Source organism: Salvelinus fontinalis, chromosome 17 (assembly GCF_029448725.1).
Source record: "Salvelinus fontinalis isolate EN_2023a chromosome 17, ASM2944872v1, whole genome shotgun sequence".
NCBI classification, from domain to species: domain Eukaryota; kingdom Metazoa; phylum Chordata; class Actinopteri; order Salmoniformes; family Salmonidae; genus Salvelinus; species Salvelinus fontinalis.
This window is the reverse complement of record NC_074681.1, coordinates 40240251-40263301: the sequence shown is the minus strand read 5'-3', so window position 1 is coordinate 40263301 and position 23051 is coordinate 40240251. Positions and strand designations below refer to the sequence as shown.

The following is a 23051-nucleotide window of genomic DNA, read 5'->3' as shown; positions in this document are numbered from 1 at the left end:
TCAAACGCACGTTCGTGGCCAATTTTGACCCGTTAAAGCCAATGCTCTCTATTTTCAAACTTTTGCACAAAGATTCATAATTTACCCGTCTTATATCGGCTCACTTGCGCTCAGATGGGCGGGGTGGAAATATTTGAGTTGTGTCCTTAAAAACGTGATGCAAAGTGCTAATTTCAGGCAGCGCTGGTTGGGACATTTAAAACCAACCAAAAGCTGGTTGATGCGGTAACATGGTTGATTATGGACTGAATTTTGACAGCAGAAATGCAGCCTATCCAGCCATGACGCACACTGCCCAAAAGCACATGGAACAACAGTAATGTGCTTTTGGTGCCTGAATACTTCACATTTAGAAACATAAAATAATGTTTTTCCCATTCGGTTTTATTTGATTAAAAACCAAGCATAGCCTCCCCTCTCAACGAAGACTGTTTATTTTGTCCTACTCAAGCTTAATCACCGAAGCTCTATTTAAAGATCAAGTTTGAGAGGAGTAAAACAGTGAGCTGACATTCCCTTTTTATCTACCTATTGTAGGCAGGCCTACATTATTTCATCTTGCTTATTGACTACGTTTGGCATGTCCATGTACAGACTGCAATTTACAGCAGGCGCCTATGTATTTATTTCCATATATGGGGCAGGCTATTTAAGGTCGATGTCCACGCCCCTGCAAAAATCGAATGAGCACAATGAGCACATGAAAGACCTTAAATACACAACTTGAATCAACCACATATTTAGCCCTGGAGCAGGTTCTGATTGGTCAATGAGAGGCTAAGCCTCGACACACCCACAACTTGTTTATTCATCAAAACTCAGCACTTTCCAGCCAGCAACTGAGCCCATAATTATGGTTGTGAAAATAGCAACAATATTTCTGACACACCCCTAACCTATAGAGCTACCGCCAGCACTTAGATTTACCATTTGCTTTACGTTTGTTAAAATAGAGCCCCAAGTTTAACAAAAGTAAACCTTGAATTTGGAAGTTTTAAATATCACCCTGGTAGCCAAGTTGATCTATTTTAAGAAATGCCATTGGTTGGTGGATATAAAGTCTAAGATCTTTGATAGGCTGATGCGAAATATGTTACAGGAAATAAACACTGCCCCCTTGTCAGGTTAGCATAGAGCTAAATGTGCCAGGTTATGTAATGGGAACAGCTAACATGTAGCGTATTATCACGTGCAACAATGTTGACAATTTCAATTGGCTGATGCGCATTTTTAGATGGAGAAAAACTTTTTCTAACGTTCGCAAGTATAGACCCAAGATGTTCCCCTATTGTTTATGAAATTTCCATCAGACCTTCACACACGCACACACACGCACGCACGCACGCACGCACGCACGCGCACACACACACACACACACACACACACACACACACACACACACACCTTACTTCTGTGGAAAATAAGCAAAGTGTTGTCTGATAGGCATGAGACACACACAGTCACACATGATTAAGTCCCTCAGTTGAGCACCTGATTCCCCTTTTTGTTCGAGCTGGTCTGACGTACGTTTTGGGTGCGCTTTCATTCTATTAGTCACACATCCCTCTTCGAGGCTTCATTCACACTGTGATATATACATTCACCAAGGGGACAGAGACCCCGTGCTCCACACCATAACTCTAATTCCCCACCCCCATTTACATTAACGTTAAGATTTATTTACTCAAGATTTCTGTCAAATGGTGTCATCTGCTCCCTCAGGACGAATGCTAACTAGAGAACCTCGCGGATCTGTGTGTGTGGCTGGTATTTTGGCACACAAAAAAAATCCCATTGACAATGAAGTCCATGCATGTTTTATGGGAGAGGTTTATGAATCTAGAGGAGATGAATAATGTTCTCTTTTCTCCTTTCTGCTGTTGTTTAGCTTTGCGGTCAGATGCCATTGTATGAGTTGTATGCTAATCGGCTGTCTGGTTGTGAAAACAGTGTTTTCCCCTTGATCGACCCCAGAGTTCACACGGGCCATTGGATTTATTTATTACTTCAGCACTGTGGATGTTTTTTGTTGTTCAGTTTTCTGGTATTGCAAACCACACGCATCCTTAGTTTTTAGGCAAACAATAAATTACTATGGGGAGGTGTGTCCCTTTCTGTCCAATGAGATCATTTATGCGCAAGATTTCTGTCCCTTTTGGGCAACAATTCTCAGGAGCAACATTTCTGTAAAGCATCTTTAAAAACGTCACTCTTATCTTGCTCATCATTTTTCAGCAGTTAAAGTTAACCTGCATGAACATTTGCAAATAAACAACTTTATTTTTACAATAGAAAAACAGATTCTCCGGATTACAATTAGTCCAATGATTTGAGTCAGGGAGAAAACCCAGATGCTGGATACAGGACATATGTATATAGTCAAAAGCCATGGAAATTCTTACAAGTGTCAAATAGGAAGGGAAGGATTGTATGAGCATTAGTCATTGACAGAAAAGAGGGAAGTTGGACGAGAGACAAAGCCAAAGTTGCGGGTAGAACAAGAAGAGAGGGCCTGTTAACTAACTTGTCGTTTTGGAGAATGTCACTGTGTCCAGAGCTTAGCTTCAATGTGGACCATGGGTACTTGGAGGGGCTGGTACGAGGACTGAAGGCCGGGATACTGACTCGGTCCGACTATCACAACCTGGCCCAATGTGACACACTAGAGGGTAAGCTGAGGTTTTTGTATCGTGGAATGTTTTGTTTACCAATTAGGGTCTATAACCCACTGTGTCAGTTGCAGTATTTGGCTTTACGTATAGTTTGCAATTACACAGATCTCCATATATTGAGTAAGTCAGTGCAATGCGATGTTTGCACATTGCGGTTTGCTTGAATTCCGGCCTAAACTGTGGCAGACATGTGTGTGCGCGTGGGTGCTTGTGTACATGGGATCAAGTGTGTGTGTACTCCTCGTTAGTCATCATCATCCTCACCAAACAATGTAAGCGAGTTATGGGCAGTTTGACAGGGGTCAATTATAGTCTTTAAAATAGAGTGATAATGACCCATAACTTTAAAGGTTAACTTCCAGTCAACCACTGGAACTGACTGGAATTACAGATTTGGACAAGCAAAAGTCAATGTGACTTATGAAAGACATAAAACATAATTTCACAGTTTTACAGACAAATAGAAATGCATACTTGTTTTATGTGTCTCGAAATATTTGGAATTCTGTCTTTGTCGTTGACCAAACGTGTTATCATTCTGCCATATTCACTTTTGGGTTTGTTATCATTCACCAACATTCACTATTGAATTGGCTCTAAAATAGTGAACCGGACCAAAATAGTATTTTCACACAGTGTTAAAAATACTATTTTGGTCCAGTGCTATAATTAATATTGCTACACCTAGGGGTACTCAGATTGTTATTGGAGTTGCCAACACCACAAGGCACCCTCATGGCATCAATGGTTCAATCTCCTGTCCACATATGACCTGTGTCTTTTAACAATATCTCAATGTAGACATGAAGCTGCACCTGCAGAGTACAGACTACGGCAGCCTCCTGACCGCTGGGAACGAGGACCTGACCGTGTCTCTCATTGACCACAGACTGAAGGAGAACATTCTGACTGAGTTCCGCTGCCTACGCGCTCACTCCCTAGCGCCCCTCTCCACCTTCCTCGACTACATCACGTAGGAGTGTTCTAATAAATCCCTTCTGTCTGCCTATCTCTGTAGGCCTGCCTGTCTGTCTGCCTATCTCTGTAGGCCTGCCTGCCTGTCTGCCTATCTCTGGAGGCCTGCCTGTCTGCCTATCTCTGTAGGCCTGCCTGTCTGTCTGCCTATCTCTGGAGGCCTGCCTGTCTGTCTGCCTATCTCTGGACGCCTGCCTGTCTGTCTGCCTATCTCTGTAGGCCTGCCTGTCTGTCTGCCGGAATCTATACACCTTCCTTGACTAAGTACCTTCCTTGTAAGCCAGTAATCTATACACCTTCCTTGACTAAGTACCTTCCTTCCTTGTATGCCAGTAATCTTACAGCTCCAAATGTATTACACATTTTTACAAATCTGAAATATGGGAAACACAAGTACTAGAGGGTCAACTTTTTTTAAACTTGTTCTATACCTTATCTCACCAAGTTAATTTCCCCCCTTTTCCTCCTCTCCTTCCTCTTCTTGCAATCTATTTGGCCGTCAATTCATATTTTCTAGTGAACCATTGAAAAACTGAACAAAAACATAAAGTGTTGGTCCAATGTTTCATGAGCTGAAATAAACGATCCCAGGAATTTTCCATGCGCACAAAAAGCTTATTTCTCTCATATTTCCTGCACAAATGTGTTAACATCCCTGTTAGTGAGCATTTCTCCTTTGCCAAGATAATCCATCCAACTGACTGGTGTGGCATATCAAGAAGCTGATTAAACAGCATGGTCATTACACCATTGCAGCTTGTGCTGGGGACAATAAAAAATTTGCATTTTTGTCATTCAACACATTGCCACAGATGTATCAAGTTTTGAGGGAGCGTGCAATTGCCATGTTGACTGCAGAAATGTCCACCAGAGCCGTTGCCAGAGAATTCAATGCTCATTTCTCTACCATAAGCCAACTCCAACGCGTTTTAGAGACGCCAGCCTCACAACTGGCCTCACAACAGCAGATCACAGGTTGCTGATGTCAACGTTGTGAACAGGGTGCCCCATGGTAGCAGTGGGTTTATGGTATGGGCAGGTATAAGCTACGGACAGAGAACACAATTGCATTTTATTGATGGCAAATTGAATGATCCTGAGGCCCATTGTCATGCCATTCTTCCGCTTGGCAGATTTTATTCGTCACATCCACATGGTTAGCAGATGTTATTGCGAGTGTAGCGAAATGCTTGTGCTTCTAGTTCTGACAGTGCAGCAATATCTAACAAGTAATTTCTAACAGTTCAAAAACAAATACCTAATACACATAAATCTAAGTAAAGGAAGGAATAAGACTATATAAATATAAATATATGGATGAGCAATGACAGAGCGGCATAGGCTAAGATAATAAGGTAATAGATAGTATTGAATACAGTATATACATATGAGATGAGTAATGCAAGATATGTAAACATTATTAAAGTGGCATTATTAAAGTGACTAGTGATCCATTTATTAAAGTGGCCAATGATTTCAAGTCTGTATGTAGGCAGCAGCCTCTCTGTTAGTAATTTGCCCCAGAGATGTGTTGTGCAGACCGCACCACCCTCTGGAGAGCCTTGCGGTTGAGGGCGGTGCAGTTGCCGTACCAGCCGGTGATACAGCCCGACAGGATGCTCTCAATTGTGCATCTGTAAAAGGTGGTGAGGATTTTAGGTGACAAGCCAAATTTCTTCAGCCTTCTGAAGTTGAAGAGGATCTGTTGCGCCTTCTTCACCACACTGTCTGTGTGGGTGGACCATTTCAGTTTGTCAGTGATGTGTACGGCGAGGAACTTAAAACCTTTCCAGCTTCTCCACTGCTGTCCCGTCGATGTAGATAGCGGGTTGCTCCTTCTGCTGATCATCTCCTTTGTATAGTTGACGTTGAGTGAGAAGTTATTTTCCTGACACCACACTCCAACAGCCCTCACCTCCTCCCTGTAGGCTGTATCGTTGTTTTTGGTAATCAAGCCTACTACTGTTGTGTCGTCTGCAAACTTGACGATTGAGTTGGAGGCGTGCATGGACACACAGTCATGGGTGAACAGGGAGTACAGGAGGGGGCTGAGCACGCACCCTTGTGTGGCCCCAGTGTTGAGGATCAGCGAAGTGGAGATGTTGCTTCCTACCACCTGGGGGCGGCCCATCAGGCAGTCCAGAACCCAATTGCACAGGGCGAGGTTAGACCCAGAGCATCATGCTTGATGAAGAGCTCGGAGGGTACTATGGTGTTGAGTGCTGAGCTATAGTCTATAAACAGCATTTTTACACAGGTATTCCTCTTGTCCAGATGGGATAGGGCAGTGTGCGGTGTGATGGCGATTGCATCATCTGTGGACCTATTGGGGCGGTAAGTGAATTGAAGTGGGTCTAGGGTGACAGGTAAGGTGAAGGTGATATGATCCTTGACTAGTCTCTCAAAGCACTTCATGATGGTCATTTAGTTCAGTTACCTTTGCATTCTTGGGTACAGGAGCAATGATGGCCATCTTGAAGCATGTGGGGACAGCAGACTGGGATAGGGAGAGATTGAATATCTCAGTAAACACACCAGCCAGCTGGTCTGTGCATGCTCTGAGGACGCGGCTAGGAATGCCGTCTGGGCCGGCAGACTTGCGAGGGTTAACACGTTTAAATGTCTTACTCACGTTGGCCACAGAGAAGGAGAGCCCACAGTCCTTGGTAGCGGGCCACATCTGTGGCACTCTATTATCCTCAAAGCGGGTGAAGAAGGTGTTTAGTTTGTCTGGAAACAAGACGTCGGTGTCCGTGACATGGCTGCTTTTCCTTTTATAGTCCATGATTGTCTGTAGACACTGCCACATACGTCTCGTGTCTGAGCCGTTGAGTTGCGACTCCACTTTGTCTCTATACTGACATTTTGCTTGTTTGATTGCCTTGCGGAGGGAATAACTACACTGTTTGTATTCGGCCATATTCCCAGTCACCTTTCCATGGTTAAATGTGATGATTCGTGCTTTCAATTTTGCGCGAATGCCCCCATCCATCCACGGTTTCTGGTTAGGGTAGGTTTTAATAGTCACAGTGGGTACAACATCTATAGACTACCTTATAAACTCACTCACCGAATCAGCTTACACGTCGATATTATTCTCTGAGGCTACCCGGGACATATCCCAGTCCGCGTGATCAAAACAATCTTGAAGCATGGATTCCGATTGGTCAGACCAGCGATGAATAGTTACTGGTTAGCATGGGTACTTCCTGTTTGAGTTTCTGCCTATAGGAAGGGAGGAGCAAAATGGAGTCGTGGTTAGATTTGCCGAAAGGAGGGCAGGGGAGGGCCTTGTATGTATCGCGGAAGTTAGAGTAACAATGGTCTAGTGTTTTTCCAGCGCGAGTGTTACAGTCGATGTGCTGATAGAAATTAGGTATCCTTGTTCTCAAATTTGCTTTGTTAAAATCCCCAGATACAATAAATGCAGCCTCAGGATATAGGGTTTCCAGTTTGCATAATGTCCAGTGAAGTTCCTTGAGGGCTCTTGTGGTATTGGCTTGGGGAAATATACTGTACATGGCTCTGACAATAACCGAAGAGAATTCTCTTGGGAGATAATACGGTCGGCATTTGATTGTGAGGAATTCTAGGTCAGGTGAACAAAAGGACTTGAGTTCCTGTGTGTTGTTACAATTACACCATGAGTCGTTAATCATGAAACATACACCCCCGCCCTTCTTCTTCCCAGAGAGATGTTTATTCCTGTCGGCGTGACACACTGAGAATCCCGGTGGCTGTACCAACTCCGACAGCATATCCCGAGAAAGCCATGTTTCCGTGAAACAGAGTATGTTACAATCCCTGATGTCTCTCTGGAAAGCAACCCTTGCCCTGATTGTGTCAATCTAGGGACTGGACATTAGCGAGGAATATACTCGGAAGCAGTGGTTGGTGTGCGCGCCTTCGAAGTCTGACCAGAAGACCGCTCCGTCTCCCTCTTCTCTGGCGGCATTGTTTTGGGTCGGCCTCTGGAATCAGTTCAAATGCCCTGGGTGGTGCTGACCAAGGATCTACTTCGGGAAAGTCGCATAGCTTTTGTTTTCACTGTGTGGGAGGTGCTAGAAAAAATCCTCAAGCGGCTCCCGGCATTATACCCATCGTGGAAATTGACATTTGCTGCACGGAGTCGCATTAGTAGAAATCCTATGCAGCCGAGTTTACAAGTTCGAACACTGGAATGTGTGATGTAATCTACACACCTCGATTAGGCTGATAGAAATCTTCATTACTTTGTTTAATGATTTTAAATTGAAGTATCATTATTTCTGTACAGCCTACACTTTCTCATTCTGAACTTCTAATGCAGGTGGAACGGGTGTGACTTGGTGAAAATGACCACCAGAGCAGCTGCTCACTGATTTGACAGCTTCAACGCAGTTACAACTCTGACGCCGCCAAAACACCAGCTATGCGGGTGTCGGCTAGTGCAGGTTAACGCTTAATCTGATTCAAGGAGTTGGTCTGATGGTGCCCTCTGATGTCATCGGCCTCCCCCTTGCCCCCCCTTTGTTAAAGGCCCAGAGCTGTAAAAAAAAACGTGATTTTGTTTTATATACACTCACCAGACAGTTTATTAGGTTGACCATCGCGTTCACAAAAATGTATCGCTTCTACAGACAGTGAGCCACCAAGCATTAGTTTGCTATATAAAGCAGGCAGACAGGCATTGAGGCATTCAGTTACTGTTCAATTGAACGTTAGAATGGGCAAAACGAGTGACCTAGGCAACTTTGAGCGCTGTATGATTGTTGTGCCGGGCGCGCCAGATCAAGTATCTCAGAAATCACCTCCCTCCTGGGCTTTTCACACATTGTCGCCCACAGTGTCTTGGGTTTACCGAGAATGGTGTGACAAACAAAAAACATCCAGTCAGCGGCAGTCCTGTGGGCGAAAACAGCTCATTGATGAGAGCGGTCAACGGAAAATGGCAAGAATTGTACAAGCTAATAGGAAGGCCACAAACAGACAAATAACGTCACAGTACAACAGTGGTGTGCAAAATGACATCTCGGAACAAACTTGTCGATCCTTGTCAAGGATGGGCTATTGCAGCAGACGACAACACCGGGTTCCACTCCTATCAGCTAAAAACAAGAAGAAGCGGCTAAAGTTTTCTAAAACTAGTAGCCTTTTGTTCTGATGTTTCTGGAAAAACGTTGCCTTGAACAAGACAGCGAATTCAGTTTACTTGAGTGGCCTAGCAGCCTGAATTCTTCGGGGCATTCTACAAGGTGTCAGAAACGTTGCACAGGGATGTTGGTCCATGAGATGGAATGGGTTGTTTGCAGTATGATTGTACTGCCAATCTGCAGCAACTGCGTGATGCCATCGTGTCAGCATTGACCAACATCCCTGTGGAACGTTTCTGACACTTTGTAGAATGCCTCAAAGAATTCATGCTGGTCTTGAGGCAAATGGGAAGAGACTGCCTGCAATTTCAGACTATTTTGGCGGGATGGCGTTTTAGCCTATTAATAGACCAATAAGAAAGAGAGTTCCAAACCTTTCTAGCAATAACAGCTAGTTCCAGTTCTCTCCTCCCCAATCCCAGACAATCCTAGCAAAATTCTTGCTTGATAAATTGCTTTTTGCTCAGAAGTTATTTTTGTGAATTGTTTACCATTTTAATTGAAAACAATCCTAGTAAGGTACTTAATTGTTACCCAGAAATGATTTGATATTGAGATAAAAACGGCTGCATTGGACCTTTAAGTAAATCAGGTGACACGTAAGGTGAAAAGTGGACTAGTGTAACGTTCGTCTAATTCCTCCTCCTCGGATGAGGAGAAGGTGTAAGGGTCGGACCAAAATGCAGCGTTGTATGCAGACATGAATATTTATTAAGGGAAAAAACGAATACGGAAAACACTCGGAAAATACATAACAACAAAACGAACGTAGACAGACCTGAACTTGATAACTTACATATACACGAAGAACGCACGAACAGGTACAGACTACACAAACGAACGAACAAACGAAACAGTCCCGTGTGGTGCACAGACACAAACACGGAAGACAATAACCCACAAACAAACAGTGAGAACAGCCTACCTTAATATGGTTCTCAATCAGAGGAAACGTCAAACACCTGCCTCTAATTGAGAACCATATCAGGCAACACATTAAACCCAACATAGAAACACAACACATAGAATGCCCACCCCAACTCACGCCCTGACCAACTAAACACATACAAAAACAATGGAAAACAGGTCAGGAACGTGACAACTAGAGTGCGAATTTAAAGCTCAGTAGTTGTTATGGGGACATTTGAATAGTACAGTAGCGATGTTTGAATGTTTCTCAAATGTATCCTTACCTTCTCCCTTCATTGAGGTCATCACTGATCTGTATTTGATTGGATAAGTGAAGGTATATTTCCTTCATATCACGTCCACCCATCAAAACTTAGCAGGTTAAAATCAGGGAATTACGAAAGGTTGGATGGAATTACGAAAGGAGGAAAATTAATAATTTGAAAAGAAATGGAACTAGGTCCACATTCTCTCCCTTGTCTGTCTTTATCTCCTCCATGATGCAGCTACAGTTACATGATTGACAACGTGGTGATGTTGATCACCGGCGCCCTGAAGCAGAGGGACGTGGCAGAGCTTCTGCCACGGTGCCACCCACTGGGGATCTTTGACCAGATGGCAGCGGTTGGCATTGCCCGCACACCTGCTGAGCTCTACTGTGCCATCCTGGTGGACACACCTCTGGGTAATCCCTACAGTGGGCATATTCTGTGGGCATCTGTGCCAGTGGGACTGACTAATAAATCATCTATAATGTACATATCTATGAAAACCTTCTTTGAATATCTAGTGTAATATGAATATGAAATCCAAATGCTTCATGAATATTATATTGACAAAATACAAGCTTTTTGCTTGTTTTTGGATTCTTATCATTAGGCTTTATTATTAATACGCTATAAGTCATTTATTGACCAGAATGTCCACTCACCTCGTTTTCTAGAGCATACCGCAAGCAGTGCATTAAAAGGCAGCATGCTTGCACTATTTAGAAGTGAGTAGCCTTCCCCTGAAGAGAGTACGTAATAACTCAGAGGATGGTGTAACATGGCCTCCTGCTGCTCACTAGTAACAACTCTGTGGCTGTAACGTCTCCTATTGCTGTGAAGGTTTATGGACGTGTCAGTGTTCTGAGTCTGGGTTTATTCCCATTCAATCTATACACTCTCAGAAATTAAAAGGGTTCCAAAAGGGTTCTTCGGCTGTCCCCATAGGGGAATCTTTTGGGTTCTATGTCGAACCCTCTGTGGAACGGGTTCTATATGGAACACAAAAGGGTTCTATCTGGAACCAAAAGGGTTCTACCTAGTCACAAAAAGGGTTCTACAAAGGGTTCTCCTATGTGGACAGCCAGAGAACCAATTCATGTTTTATAAAGCAATTTTTTTCGAAGAGTGTATATGTGCTACTTTGTCTTTTCAGCTCTGTTCTTCCAGGATGCTGTGTCTGAGGCCAACCTGGATGAGATGGGTGCTGAGATCATGAGAAACAAACTGTACAAGGTGATGTGGCATCAAATCAGTTGAATGTAAAAACATCTCTGCATTTCCTCACATTTTGAGCACTACCATACACAGGCATGGAATGAATCTGGTCTCCAAAATGTCATGTAAATCAAATCAAATCAAATGTTATTTGTTACATGTGCCGAATACAACAATTCCTTACAGTGAAATGGTTACTTAACCAACAATGCAGTTTTAAGAAAAACAAATAAAAATAACAAATAATTAAGGAGTAACAATAAAATAACAGTAGCGAGGCTATATACAGGGGGTACTGGTACAGAGTCAATGTGTGGGGGCATCGGTTATTCAAGGTAACTGACGTAATATGTACATGTAGATAGAAGTAAAGTGACTATGCATGGATAATAAACAGAGAGTAGCAGCAGCGTAAACATGGGGGGTGGGAACAATGCAAATAGTCTGGGTAGCCATTTGATTAACTGTTCAAGAGTTTTATGGCTTGGGGGTAGAAGCTGTTGGGGGCAGAAGCTGTACCGCTTGCCGTGCGATAGCATAGAGAACAGTCTATGACTAGGGTGGCTGGAGTCCTTGGCAATTTTTTGGGCATTCCTCTGACACCACCTGGTATAGAGGTCCTGGATGGTAAGAGTCTGTGTACTGGGCCGTACGCACTGGGCCGTACGCACTACCCTCTGCCTTGCGGTCGGAGGCCGAGCAGTTGCGATACCAGGCGGTAATGCACCCAGTCAGGATGCTCTCGATGGTTCACCTGTAGAACTTTTTGACGATTTGATAACTCATGCAAAATCTTTACAGTCTCCTGTGATGGAATAGGCATTGTCGTGCCCTCTTCATGACTGTCTTGGTGTGTTTAGACCATGATAGTTTGTTGGTGATGTGGACACCAAGAACCTGAAGCTCTCAACCTGCTCCTCTACAGCTCTGCCGATGAGAATGGGGCGTGCTCGGTCCTCCTTTTTCTGTTGTTCACAATCATCTCCTTTGTCTTGATCATGTTGAGGGAGAGGTTGTTATTCTGGCACCACACTGCCAGGTCTCTGACCTCCCTATAGGCTGTCTCATCATTGTCAGTGATCAGGCCTACCACTGTTGTGTCGTTGGCGAACTTAATGATGGTGTTGGAGTCGTGCCTGGCCATGCAGTCGTGGGTGAACAGGGAGTACAGGAGGGGACTGAGCACGCACCCCTGAGGGGCCCCTGTGTTGAGGATCAGCGTGGCAGATGTGTTGTTACCTACCCTTACCACCTGGGCGCGGCCCGTCAGGAATTTCAGGATCCAGTTGCAGAGGGAGGTGTTTAGTCCCAAGGTCCTTAGCTTAGTGATGAGCTTTGAGGGAACTATGGTGTTGAACGCTGAGCTGTAGTCAATGAACAGTAGGTGTTCCTTTTGTCCAGGTGGGAAAGGGCAGTGTGGAGTGCAATAGAGATTGCACCATCTGTGGATCTGTTTGGGCAGTATGCAAATTGGAGTGGGTCTAGGGTTTCTGGGATAATGGTGTTGATGTGAGCCATGACCAGCCTTTCAAAGCACGTCATGGCTACAGACGTGAGTGCTACGGGTCGGTAGTCATTTAGGCAGGTTACCTTGGTGTTCTTCAACTGCCGTTGATAGAGACTAGTGGATCAGTAGCGCCTGTAGTCTCCTAGCCAACCAGGCTTCATCATGGCCGTGGTGGGAGGTGGTGGCACAGGCTAGCTCTGTAACGTAAATGAAAAACAATAAAACATTAGAAAACACCCACAACTGGGCGTGATGTTCAGCTTAACATTAAATCAATTAAATACCTCCTTTAAAGGTGCACTTTTGTCGACCCATCTGTTGAGAGCTTTCTCCCAGACAATCGAGAGGAGAGATTAACAGGAGTCAGGATCTAACCATCAATAAGGAGATAAAAATGTTTGTGTAATGTAAATAAAATTCTAGGTGTAGTACCTTTAACTCATTACCAGAGTAAACACAAAATGGGGGTGGGACCATACAAACTCCAAAATGGTGTTACATATGACTCCCTGGGGGTTAAATTAACTTTTGTGATTTTACTGTGTAGATCCAAAACTTTGATTTGATTTATAGTCAAGCACTGCTAAAATGGTGATTGCTCTTAAAACTTCTTATGGCTGCAGGGGCAGTATTGAGTAGCTTGTATGAAAAGGTGCCCAGAGTAAATTGCCTGCTCCTCGGTCCCAGTTGCTAATATATGCATATTATTATTAGTATTTGTCACGTTCCTGACCTGTTTTCTGTTGTTTGGTATGTGTTTAATTGGTCAGGGCGTGAGTTTTGGGTGGGTAGTCTATGTTATGTGTTTTCTATGTTGGGTTAATGGGTTGCCTGGTATGGCTCTCAATTAGAGGCAGGTGTTTGGCATTTCCTCTAATTGAGAGTCATATTAAGGTAGGTTGTTTCACATTGTTTGTTGTGGGTGGTTGTCTTCCGTGTCTGTGTATGTTGCGCCACACGGGACTGTTTCGGTATGTTTGTTTGTTCGGTTTTTGTGTAGTCTGTTTTTCCCTGTTCGTGCGTTCTTCGTGTTACATGTAAGTTCTTACGTTCAGGTCAGTCTACGTTGTTTTGTTATTTTGTAAATCCTTCCAAGTGTTTGTTTTCGTGTTTCGTCGTTTGTCTAATAAATCATTATGTATTCACAACCCGCTGCATTTTGGTCTTCCGATCCCTCTCTCCTCTCCTCGTCCGAGGAGGAGGAAGAATATTACGACAATCGTTACAGAACCACCCACCAAACCCGGATCAAGCAGCGGGTTAACGGACAGCGCACGAAGCAGGATTTCTGGTCTTGGGAGGAAATCATGGAAGGAAAAGGACCATGGGCTAAAGTGGAAGTGAATCGCCGCCCATGGGAACAGCTGGAGGCAGCTCGGAGAGCGGAGGAAACCAGAGAGAGGAACCGGCGTTATGAGGGGACGCGTCTAGCACAGAAGCCCGAAAAGCCCGCAAGTACAACCCAAAAATGTCTTGGGGGGGGGGGCTAAGAGGTAGTGGGTCTAGGGCAGGTAGGAGACCTGCGCCCACTTCCCAGGCTAACCGTGGAGAGCGGGAGTACGGGCAGACACCGTGTTACGCAGTAGAGCGCACGGTGTCTCCTGTACGTGTGCATAGCCCGGTGCGGGTTATTCCACCTCCCCGCACTGGTAGGGCTAGAATGAGCATTGAGCCAAGTGCCATGAAGCCGGCTCTACATATCTGGCCACCAGTACGTCTCCTTGGGCCGGCTTACATGGCACCAGCCTTACGCATGCTGTCCCCGGTTCGCCTACATAGCCCGGTGCGGGTTATTCCACCTCCCCGCACTGGTCAGGCGACGGGGAGCATACAACCAGGTAAGGTTGGGCAGGCTCAGTGCTCAAGGGAGCCAGTACGCCTACACGGTCCGGTATATCCGGCGCCACCTTCCCGCCCCAGCTCAGTACCACCAGTGCCTACACCACACACCAGGCTTCCAGTGCGTCTCCAGAGTCCTGTTCCTCCTCCACGCACTCTCCCTGTGATGCGTGTCTCAAGCTCAGTGCCTCCAGTTTCGGCACCACGCATCAAGCCTCCTCCAGAGCCCTGTACGCACTGTTCCTTCTCCCCGCACTCGCCCTGAGGTGCGTGCCCTCAGCCCGGTACCTGCAGTTCCGGTACGACGCACCAGTCCTATAGTGCGCATCGAGAGTCCAGTGTGCCCTGTTCCTGCTCCCCGCACTAGCCTTGAGGTGCGTGTCTCCAGTCCGGTACCAGCAGTTCCGGCACCACGCACCAGGCCTACTGTGCGCCTCAGCAGGTCAGAGTCATCTGTCTGCTCAGCGCCGTCTGAGTCATCTGTCTGCCCAGCGCCGTCTGAGTCATCTGTCTGCCCAGCGCCGTCTGAGCCATCCGTCTGCCCAGCGCCGTCTGAGCCATCCGTCTGCCCAGCGCCGTCTGAGCCATCCGTCTGCCCAGCGCCTTCTGAGCCATCCGTCTGCCCAGCGCCTTCTGAGCCATCCGTCTGCCCAGCGCCTTCTGAGCCATCCGTCTGCCCAGCGCCTTCTGAGCCATCCGTCTGCCCAGCGCCTTCTGAGCCATCCGTCTGCCCAGCGCCTTCTGAGCCATCCGTCTGCCCAGCGCCTTCTGAGCCATCCGTCTGCCCAGAGCCTTCTGAGCCATCCGTCTGCCACGAGCATTACAGCCGCCCGTCTGTCCCAAGCCATTAGAGCCGTCCGTCAGTCAGGAGCCGCTAGAGCCGTCCGTCAGTCAGGAGCCGCCAGAGCCGCCAGCCAGTCAGAAGCTGCCAGAGCCGCCAGCCAGTCAGAAGCTGCCAGAGCCGCCAGCCAGTCAGGAGCTGCCAGAGCCACCAGCCAGTCAGGAGCTGCCAGAGCCGCCAGACAGTCATGAGCTGCCCTACAGTCATGAGCTGCCCTACAGTCATGAGCTGCCCTCCAGTCATGAGCTGCCCTCCAGTCATGAGCTGCCCTCCAGTCATGAGCTGCCCTCCAGTCATGAGCTGCCCTCCAGTCATGAGCTGCCCTCCAATCATGAGCTGCCCTTCAGTCATGAGCTGCCCTCCAGTCATGAGCTGCCCTCCAGTCATGAGCTGCCACTCAGTCATGAGCTGCCACTCAGTCCGGAGCTGCCACTCAGTCCGGAGCTGCCATTAGTACAGAGTTGTCCCTCTGTCCTAAGCTACCTCTCTGTCCGGAGCTACCTCTCTGTCCGGAGCTACCTCTCTGTCCTGAGCTACCTCTCTGTCCTGAGCTACCTCTCTGTCCTGAGCTACCTCTCTGTCCTGAGCTGTCTCCTCTATGTAGGAGGGGCCTTAGTGAAGGTTCCTGGACCATGGTCGGGGGCGAGGGTCGCCACTCAAAGGACGCGAAAGAGAGGGACAAAGACAGTGGTGGAGTGGTGTCCTCGTCCACCGCCGGAGCCGCCACCGCGGACAGATACCCACCCAGACCCTCCCCTTGAGTTGTAGGGGTGCGCCCGGAGTTCGCACCTTGAGGGGGAGGGGGGGTTCTGTCACGTTCCTGACCTGTTTTCTGTTGTTTGGTATGTGTTTAATTGGTCAGGGCGTGAGTTTGGGGTGGGTAGTCTATGTTATGTGTTTTCTATGTTGGGTTAATGGGTTGCCTGGTATGGCTCTCAATTAGAGGCAGGTGTTTGGCGTTTCCTCTAATTGAGAGTCATATTAAGGTAGGTTGTTTCACATTGTTTGTTGTGGGTGGTTGTCTTCCATGTCTGTGTATGTTGCGCCACACGGGACTGTTTCGGTATGTTTGTTCGTTCGGTTTTTGTGTAGTCTGTTTTTCCCTGTTCGTGCGTTCTTCGTGTTACATGTAAGTTCTTACGTTCAGGTCAGTCTACGTTGTTTTGTTATTTTGTAAATCCTTCCAAGTGTTTGTTTTCGTGTTTCGTCGTTTGTCTAATAAATCATTATGTATTCACAACCCGCTGCATTTTGGTCTTCCGATCCCTCTCTCCTCTCCTCGTCCGAGGAGGAGGAAGAATATTACGACAATCGTTACAGTATTGGATAGAAAACACTCTGAAGTTTCTAAAACTGTTTGAATGATGTCTGTGAGTATAACAGAACTCATATGGCAGGCAAAAACCTGAGACAAAAATCCAACCAGGAAGTGGGAAATCTGAGGTTTGTAGGTTTTCAAGTCATCGCCAATCGAATACACAGTGGGATATGGGTCATTTTGCACTTCCTACGGCTTCCACTAGATGTCAACAGTCTTTAGAACCTTGTCTGATGCTTCTACTGTGAAGTGGGGCCAAAGGAGAGGGGATTGAGTAAGGTCTATCATGACCTGAACATGCGCTGACCATGCACACTCTCATGTGAGAGCGAGCTCTGTTCCATCGCACTTCTGAAGACAAAGGAATTCTCCGGTTGGAACATTATTGAAGATTTATGTTAAAAACATCCCAAAGATTGATTCAATACATCGTTTGACATGTTTCTACTGACTGTTACGGAACTTTTTGACATTTCGTCTGCTTTTAGTGAACGCGCTTCGTGACTTTGGATTTGTTTACCAAACGCGCTAACAAAAGTAGCTATTTGGACATAAATGATGGACATTACCGAACAAAACAAACATTTCTTGTGGAAGTGGGAGTCCTGGGAGTGCATTCCGACGAAGATCAGCAAAGGTAAGTGAAGATTTATAATGCTATTTCTGACTTTTGTTGACTCCACAATTTTTCAGATTATTGAATATTGTGCTTTTGCCGTAAAGCTTTTTTGAAATCTGACACAGCGGTTGCATTAAGAACAAGTTTATCTTTAATTCTATGTAAAATATGTATCTTTCATCAAAGTTTATGATGAGTATTTCTGTTATTTGATGTGGCTCTCTGCAATTTCTCTGGGAATTCTGAAGGCATTTCTGAACATGGCGCCAATGTAAACTGAGGTTTTTGGATATAAATATGAACTTTTTTCGAACAAAACATATATGTATTGTGTAACATGAACTCCTATGAGTGTCATCTGATGAAGATCATCATAGGTTAGTGATTCATTTTATCTCTATTTCTGCTTTTTGTGACTCCTGTCTTTGGCTGGAAAAATGGCTGTGTTTTTCTGTGATTTGGCAGTGACCTAACATAATCGTTTGTGGTGCTTTCGCTGTAAAGCCTTTTTGAAATCGGACACTGTGGTGGGATTAACAAGAAGTGTATCTTTAAAATGGTGTGAAATAGTTGTTTGCTTGAGGAATTTCAATTATGAGATTTCTGTTGTTTGAATTTGGCGCCCTGCACTTTCACTGGCTGTTAACGGGATTGCAGCCCTAAGAAGTTTTAAGCTTATTTTCATGACTGTGATCATGTTTATTGTTTACATCATCGTTGAGAAAAGTGAATAAAAGAAACAGAGACGTTTGTTTCTATTGTTTAGATCTGAAAGTGTCTTTAAATTTTAAACAGGCTTATTTGGAGGCATTCTATAAATTCTGCCAGGAGAGTGGAGGAGCCACAAAGAACATCATGTGTCCTATCCTGGAGGTATTGTAAACCATTCTTTCCTCTTACCTGAGACATTACCAGTTACAGTGTGAATGAGTCGTTTTTTTTTGTGTGTCTGTGTGTGTGTTTTGAGAGTGTATATGTACTGTAAACTGATGTCTTACCCTCTCTATTGTCTGTGGTCTATTTGTTTTACCTTTACATGTGACCCTTTATATGTTGTCTCTATCTCTCTCTCTCTGTGTTTTATATGTGTGTGTGTTTGCCAGTGAGCCTCTATGTGTTACCCCTCTGTGGGTATTTGTGGTTTACTTCCTGTGTGTATGTTGCAGTTTGAGGCCGACCGGCGTGCGTTCATCATCACAGTGAACTCGTTCGGGACAGACCTGAGTGGGGGGGAGAGGAGCGCCCTGTACCCCTCCTGTGGGAGACTGTACCCCGAGGGGCTCCGTCTCTTGGCCAGGGCAGAGGACTACGAGCAGGTCAAAGCTGTGGCCGACTACTACCCTGTGAGTTTCAAAGCAATGGAAAAATGTCAATAAAATGTCAATGGAAACCCAAACTAGGCATTACATATAGGACAACTCTAGGCAGTCCCTCCGTGTTTCAGGGTTCTATCTGTTCGGTGCCTAATGAACACAACCCCCATCAGTTGGACTACTACTGTATAATTAAAGTAAGATTTATAATGCAGGGTTTAACTTAACTCGGGAATTAGACCGTTTCTGCTTTCATGGACTTCATGGACTTTTTCATGGTTTATGCAGTGAATCAGACTACTACAGCATGGTTTAAGCTGACTACAGTCTGATACTACGTTGAATTAGATACATCATGTCTTATTATGGTTATTATGTCTTATTAGTTGATATGATTTTGATATCCTCCAGGACTATAAACTCATATTTGATGAACCTGAGGCAGGATCCTCCAGAACCCTGGAGGACAGATTCTTTGAGCGGGAGGTAAGATTCATCTCATGCAATACATTCAGACTGAGGATGTGGTCTATATGCACATTCTGCGCTACCGTTCAAAAGTTTGGGGTCACTTAGAAATGTCCTTGTTTTTTTAAAGAAAAGCATACTTTGTCCATTAAAATAACATCAAATTGATCAGAAATACATTGTAGACATTGTTAATGTTGTAAAAGACTATTGTAGCTGGAAACGGCTGATTTTTATATGGAATATCTACATAGACGTACAGAGGCCCATTATCAGCAACCATCACTCCTGTGTTCCAATGGCACGTTGTGTTAGCTAATCCAAGTTTATCCTTTTAAAAGGCTAATTGATCATTAGAAAACCCTTTTGCAATTATGCTAGCACAGCTGAAAACTGTTGTGCTGATTAAAGAAGCAATAAAACTGACCTTCTTTAGACTAGTTGAGTATCTGGAGCATCAGCATTTGTTGGTTCGATTACAGGCTCAAAATGGCCAGAAACAACGACCTTTCTTCTGAAACTCGTCCGTCTATTTTTGTTCTGAGAAAGGAAGGCTGTTCCATGCAAGAAATTGCCAAGAAACTGAAGATCTCGTACAACGCTGTGTAATACTCCCTTCACAGAACAGCACAAACTGGCTCTAACCAAAATAGAAAGAGGAGTGGCAGGCCCCGGTGCACAACTGAGTAAGAGGACAAGTATATTGTCTAGTTTGAGAAATAGACGCCTCACACCAGTCTCAACGTCAACAGTGAAGAGGCGACTCCGGGATGCTGGCCTTTAGACAGAGTTGCAAAGAAAAAGTCATATCTCAGACTGGTCAGTAAAAATAAAATATTAAGATGGGCAAAATAACACAGACACACAGAGGAAGGTTGTAAAAAAGTGTTATGGACAGATGTATCTAAGTTTGAGGTGTTCGAATCACAAAGAAGAACATTCGTGAGATGCAGAAAAAAGGAAAAGATGCTGGACGAGTGATTGACGCCATCTGTCAAGCATGGTGGAGGCAATGTGATGGACTGGGGGTGCTTTGGTGGTGGTAAAGTAGGTGATTTGTACAGGGTAAAATGGATCTTGAAGAAGGAAGGCAATCACTCCATTTTGCAACGCCATGCCATACCCTGTGGACGGCACTTAATTGGAGCCAATTTCCTCCTACAGCAGGACAATGACCCAAAGCACAGCTCCAAACTATGCAAGAGAAGCAGTCAGCTGGTATTCTGTCTATAATGGAGTGGCCTGCACAGTCACAGGATCTCAACCCTATTGAGCTGTTGTTAGAGCAGCTTGACCGTATGGTACGTAAGAAGTGCCCTTCAAGCCAATCCAACTTGTGGGAGGTGCTTCAGGAAGCATGGGGTGATATGTCTTCACATTACCTCAACAAATTGACAACTAGAATGCCAAAGGTCTGCAAGGCTGTAATTGCTGCAAATGGAGGATTCTTTGACGAAAGCAAAGTTTGAAGGACACAATTATTATTTCAATTAAAAATCATTATTTATACCTTGTCAACGTCTTGACTATATTTCCTATTCGTTTTGCAACTAATTTCATGTTTCTAAGTGACCCCAAACTTTTGAAAGGTTCTACATTATTCTCTCTCTCTCTCTCTCTCTCTCTCTCTCTCTCTCTCTCTCTCTCTCTCTCAGGTGCAGCTGAACACGCTGGCCTTTCTGGAGCAGTTCCATTTGGGCGTGTTCTATTCCTACATCAAGCTGAAGGAGCAGGAGGCTCGCAACATCGTCTGGATCGCAGAGTGTGTCACACAGAGACAGAAGTCTAAGATCAACAACTACATCCCCATCTTCTAAAGGACAAACACACTGTCTGTTGTAGCAGTTACACACCTTTTTTGTAGTAGTAGTATTATTAGCAACGGTTGTCAAAATTGATAAAAGGTTAAAAAAAAACTGTTCTGATAAATGTAACAGCTGCATAGATACTCAACTCTTTTTTTTAATAAACAAAAGGCTTCAAATATTGACTGTATTATAGAACAATTGTATAATGAGAGACAGAACAATCTATGGAATTCAGACATTTTGGTGGGACTTAAGGTATATGATTGAATGTCAAATATATAAAAATAAAAATTCTCAAATCAAAATCGTATTCGTCACGTACACAGTTTACGACGGGTATAAAAGGTGCAGTGAAATGCTTTTGTCCCAACTCCCTCAACAATGCAGTACATTAGTCAATATCAATAATAACAACAAAAATAGTCAAAAGTAACAAGTGATAGAAGTAATATTACACTGTATTTACAAATATAAAGTCTGTAGAATATAGAGTGTTGACAGTGTTGACTGTTTATGTGGGTGTTTGTGTGTAAGGGTTGGATGTGTGGGTAGTCAGTGCCAATAATATCTAGGTGTAGATAGTCTCTAAGGTGTAGGTCTGTCCAGGGAGACAGCTAGGGTTAGCTCGGCAGTCTGATGGCCTGGTGGTAGTAGCTGTCTTGGAGCCTGTTCGTCCGAGAACTGATAATCCAATACCGGTTGCCAGATGGTAACAAAGTGCAATATTGCAAAACACAGCTTAGCCTTTTGTTAATCCACCTGTTGTCTCAGATTTTGAAATTATGCTTTACAGCGAAAGCAATACAAGCGTTTGTGTAAGTTTATCAATTGCTCGACAAAACAATAAGTACACTTAGCATCAGGTAACTTGGTCACGAAAATCAGAAAAGCAATCAAATGAATCGTTTACCTTTGATGATCTTTGAACGTTTTCACTCACGAGATTCCAGTTAGACAACAAATGTTGCTTTTGTTCCATAAAGATATTTTTTATATCCAAATACCTCCGTTAGTTTGCTGCGTTATGCCCAGGAATCCACAGGAAAGAGCGGTCACGACAACGCAGACAAAAATTACAAATTATATCCATAATGTCCACAGAAACATGTCAAACGTTTTTTATAATCCATCCTCAGGGTGTTTTTCAAATATCTATTTGATAATATATCAACCGGGACAGTTGGCTTTTCACTAGGACCGGGAGTAACAATAGCTGCCTTTCCCTTTTGCGCACAACTCACTTGGAGAGCCCCCACCTATGCACTTACACAATGTGGTCGTTCACGCTCATTCTTCAAAATAAAAGCCTGAAACTATGTCTAAAGGCTGTTGACACCTTCAGGAAGCCATAGAAAAATAAGTCTGGTTGATATCCCTTTAAATGGGCAATAGGGATGCATAGGAACAGAGAGGTTTCAAAAACAGGGGCACTTCCTGATTGGATTTTCCTCCGGGTTTTCGCATGCAATATTAGGTCTGTTTAACTCACAGACAATATTAAGACAGTTTTGGAAACTTTAGAGTGTTTTCTATCCTAATCTGACAATTATATGCATATTCTAGTTTCGAGGGCTGAGAAATAGGCAGTTTCAAATGGGCATGTTTTTTAGCCAAAACCGAAAATACCGCCCCCTAGTCTTAAGAAGTTTTCTTAAAGGGTGCATTAGTAACTGGAATAAGTCATTTCAAAAATCTGTGAAGTGCAATGTCTTCTCAATACACACCACAGACCAGCAAACATTCTTTACACAGTCAACATAGGAATTACTACAAAACATAATTCATGACCTCTTAAATCAAATCAAATTTTATTTGTCACATACACATGTTTAGCAGATGATAATGCGAGTGTAGTGAAATGCTTTTTCCGACAGTGCAATAATATCTAACAAGTAATCTAACTCCAACAACTACCTAATACACACACATCTAAAGGGGTGAATGAGAATATGTACATATAAGTATCTGGATGAGCGATGGCCGAGCGGCATAGGTAAGGTGAAATAGATGGTATAAAATACAGTATATACATTTGATATGAGTAATGTAAAATATGTAAACATTACTTAGAGTGGTATTGTTTAAAGTGACTAGTGATCCATTTAAAAAAGTGTCCAGTAATTGGGTCTCAATGTAGGCAGCAGCCTCTTGGAGTTAATGATTGCT

At 44.4% G+C, this 23051-nt stretch overlaps 1 protein-coding gene across 1 annotated transcript; it reads left to right on the top strand.

The window, feature by feature from the left end:
- Window positions 1-2210: 2210 nt before the first annotated feature.
- On the top strand, window positions 2211-21190 carry LOC129814371 (V-type proton ATPase subunit d 1-like). The gene is made up of 8 exons (XM_055867465.1): window positions 2211-2669; window positions 3474-3645; window positions 10195-10373; window positions 11111-11190; window positions 18092-18169; window positions 18463-18639; window positions 19021-19095; window positions 20733-21190. Exons 1-8 carry the CDS (start codon window positions 2540-2542, stop codon window positions 20892-20894), a joined length of 1053 nt encoding a protein of 350 aa, XP_055723440.1. The 5' UTR covers window positions 2211-2539; the 3' UTR covers window positions 20895-21190.
- Window positions 21191-23051: the final 1861 nt, after the last annotated feature.

What these genes read in the sequence shown, in the direction of transcription:
- LOC129814371 (XM_055867465.1), top strand. Translation starts at nt 2,540, where the DNA reads ATGTCACTGTGTCCAGAGCTTAGCTTCAATGTGGACCATGGGTACTTG. An exon ending in TCATGTGTCCTATCCTGGAG is followed by an intron (nt 18,170 to 18,462) that starts GTATTGTAAACC and finishes TGTATGTTGCAG; the next exon opens with TTTGAGGCCGACCGGCGTGC. An exon ending in CTGTGGCCGACTACTACCCT is followed by an intron (nt 18,640 to 19,020) that starts GTGAGTTTCAAA and finishes GATATCCTCCAG; the next exon opens with GACTATAAACTCATATTTGA.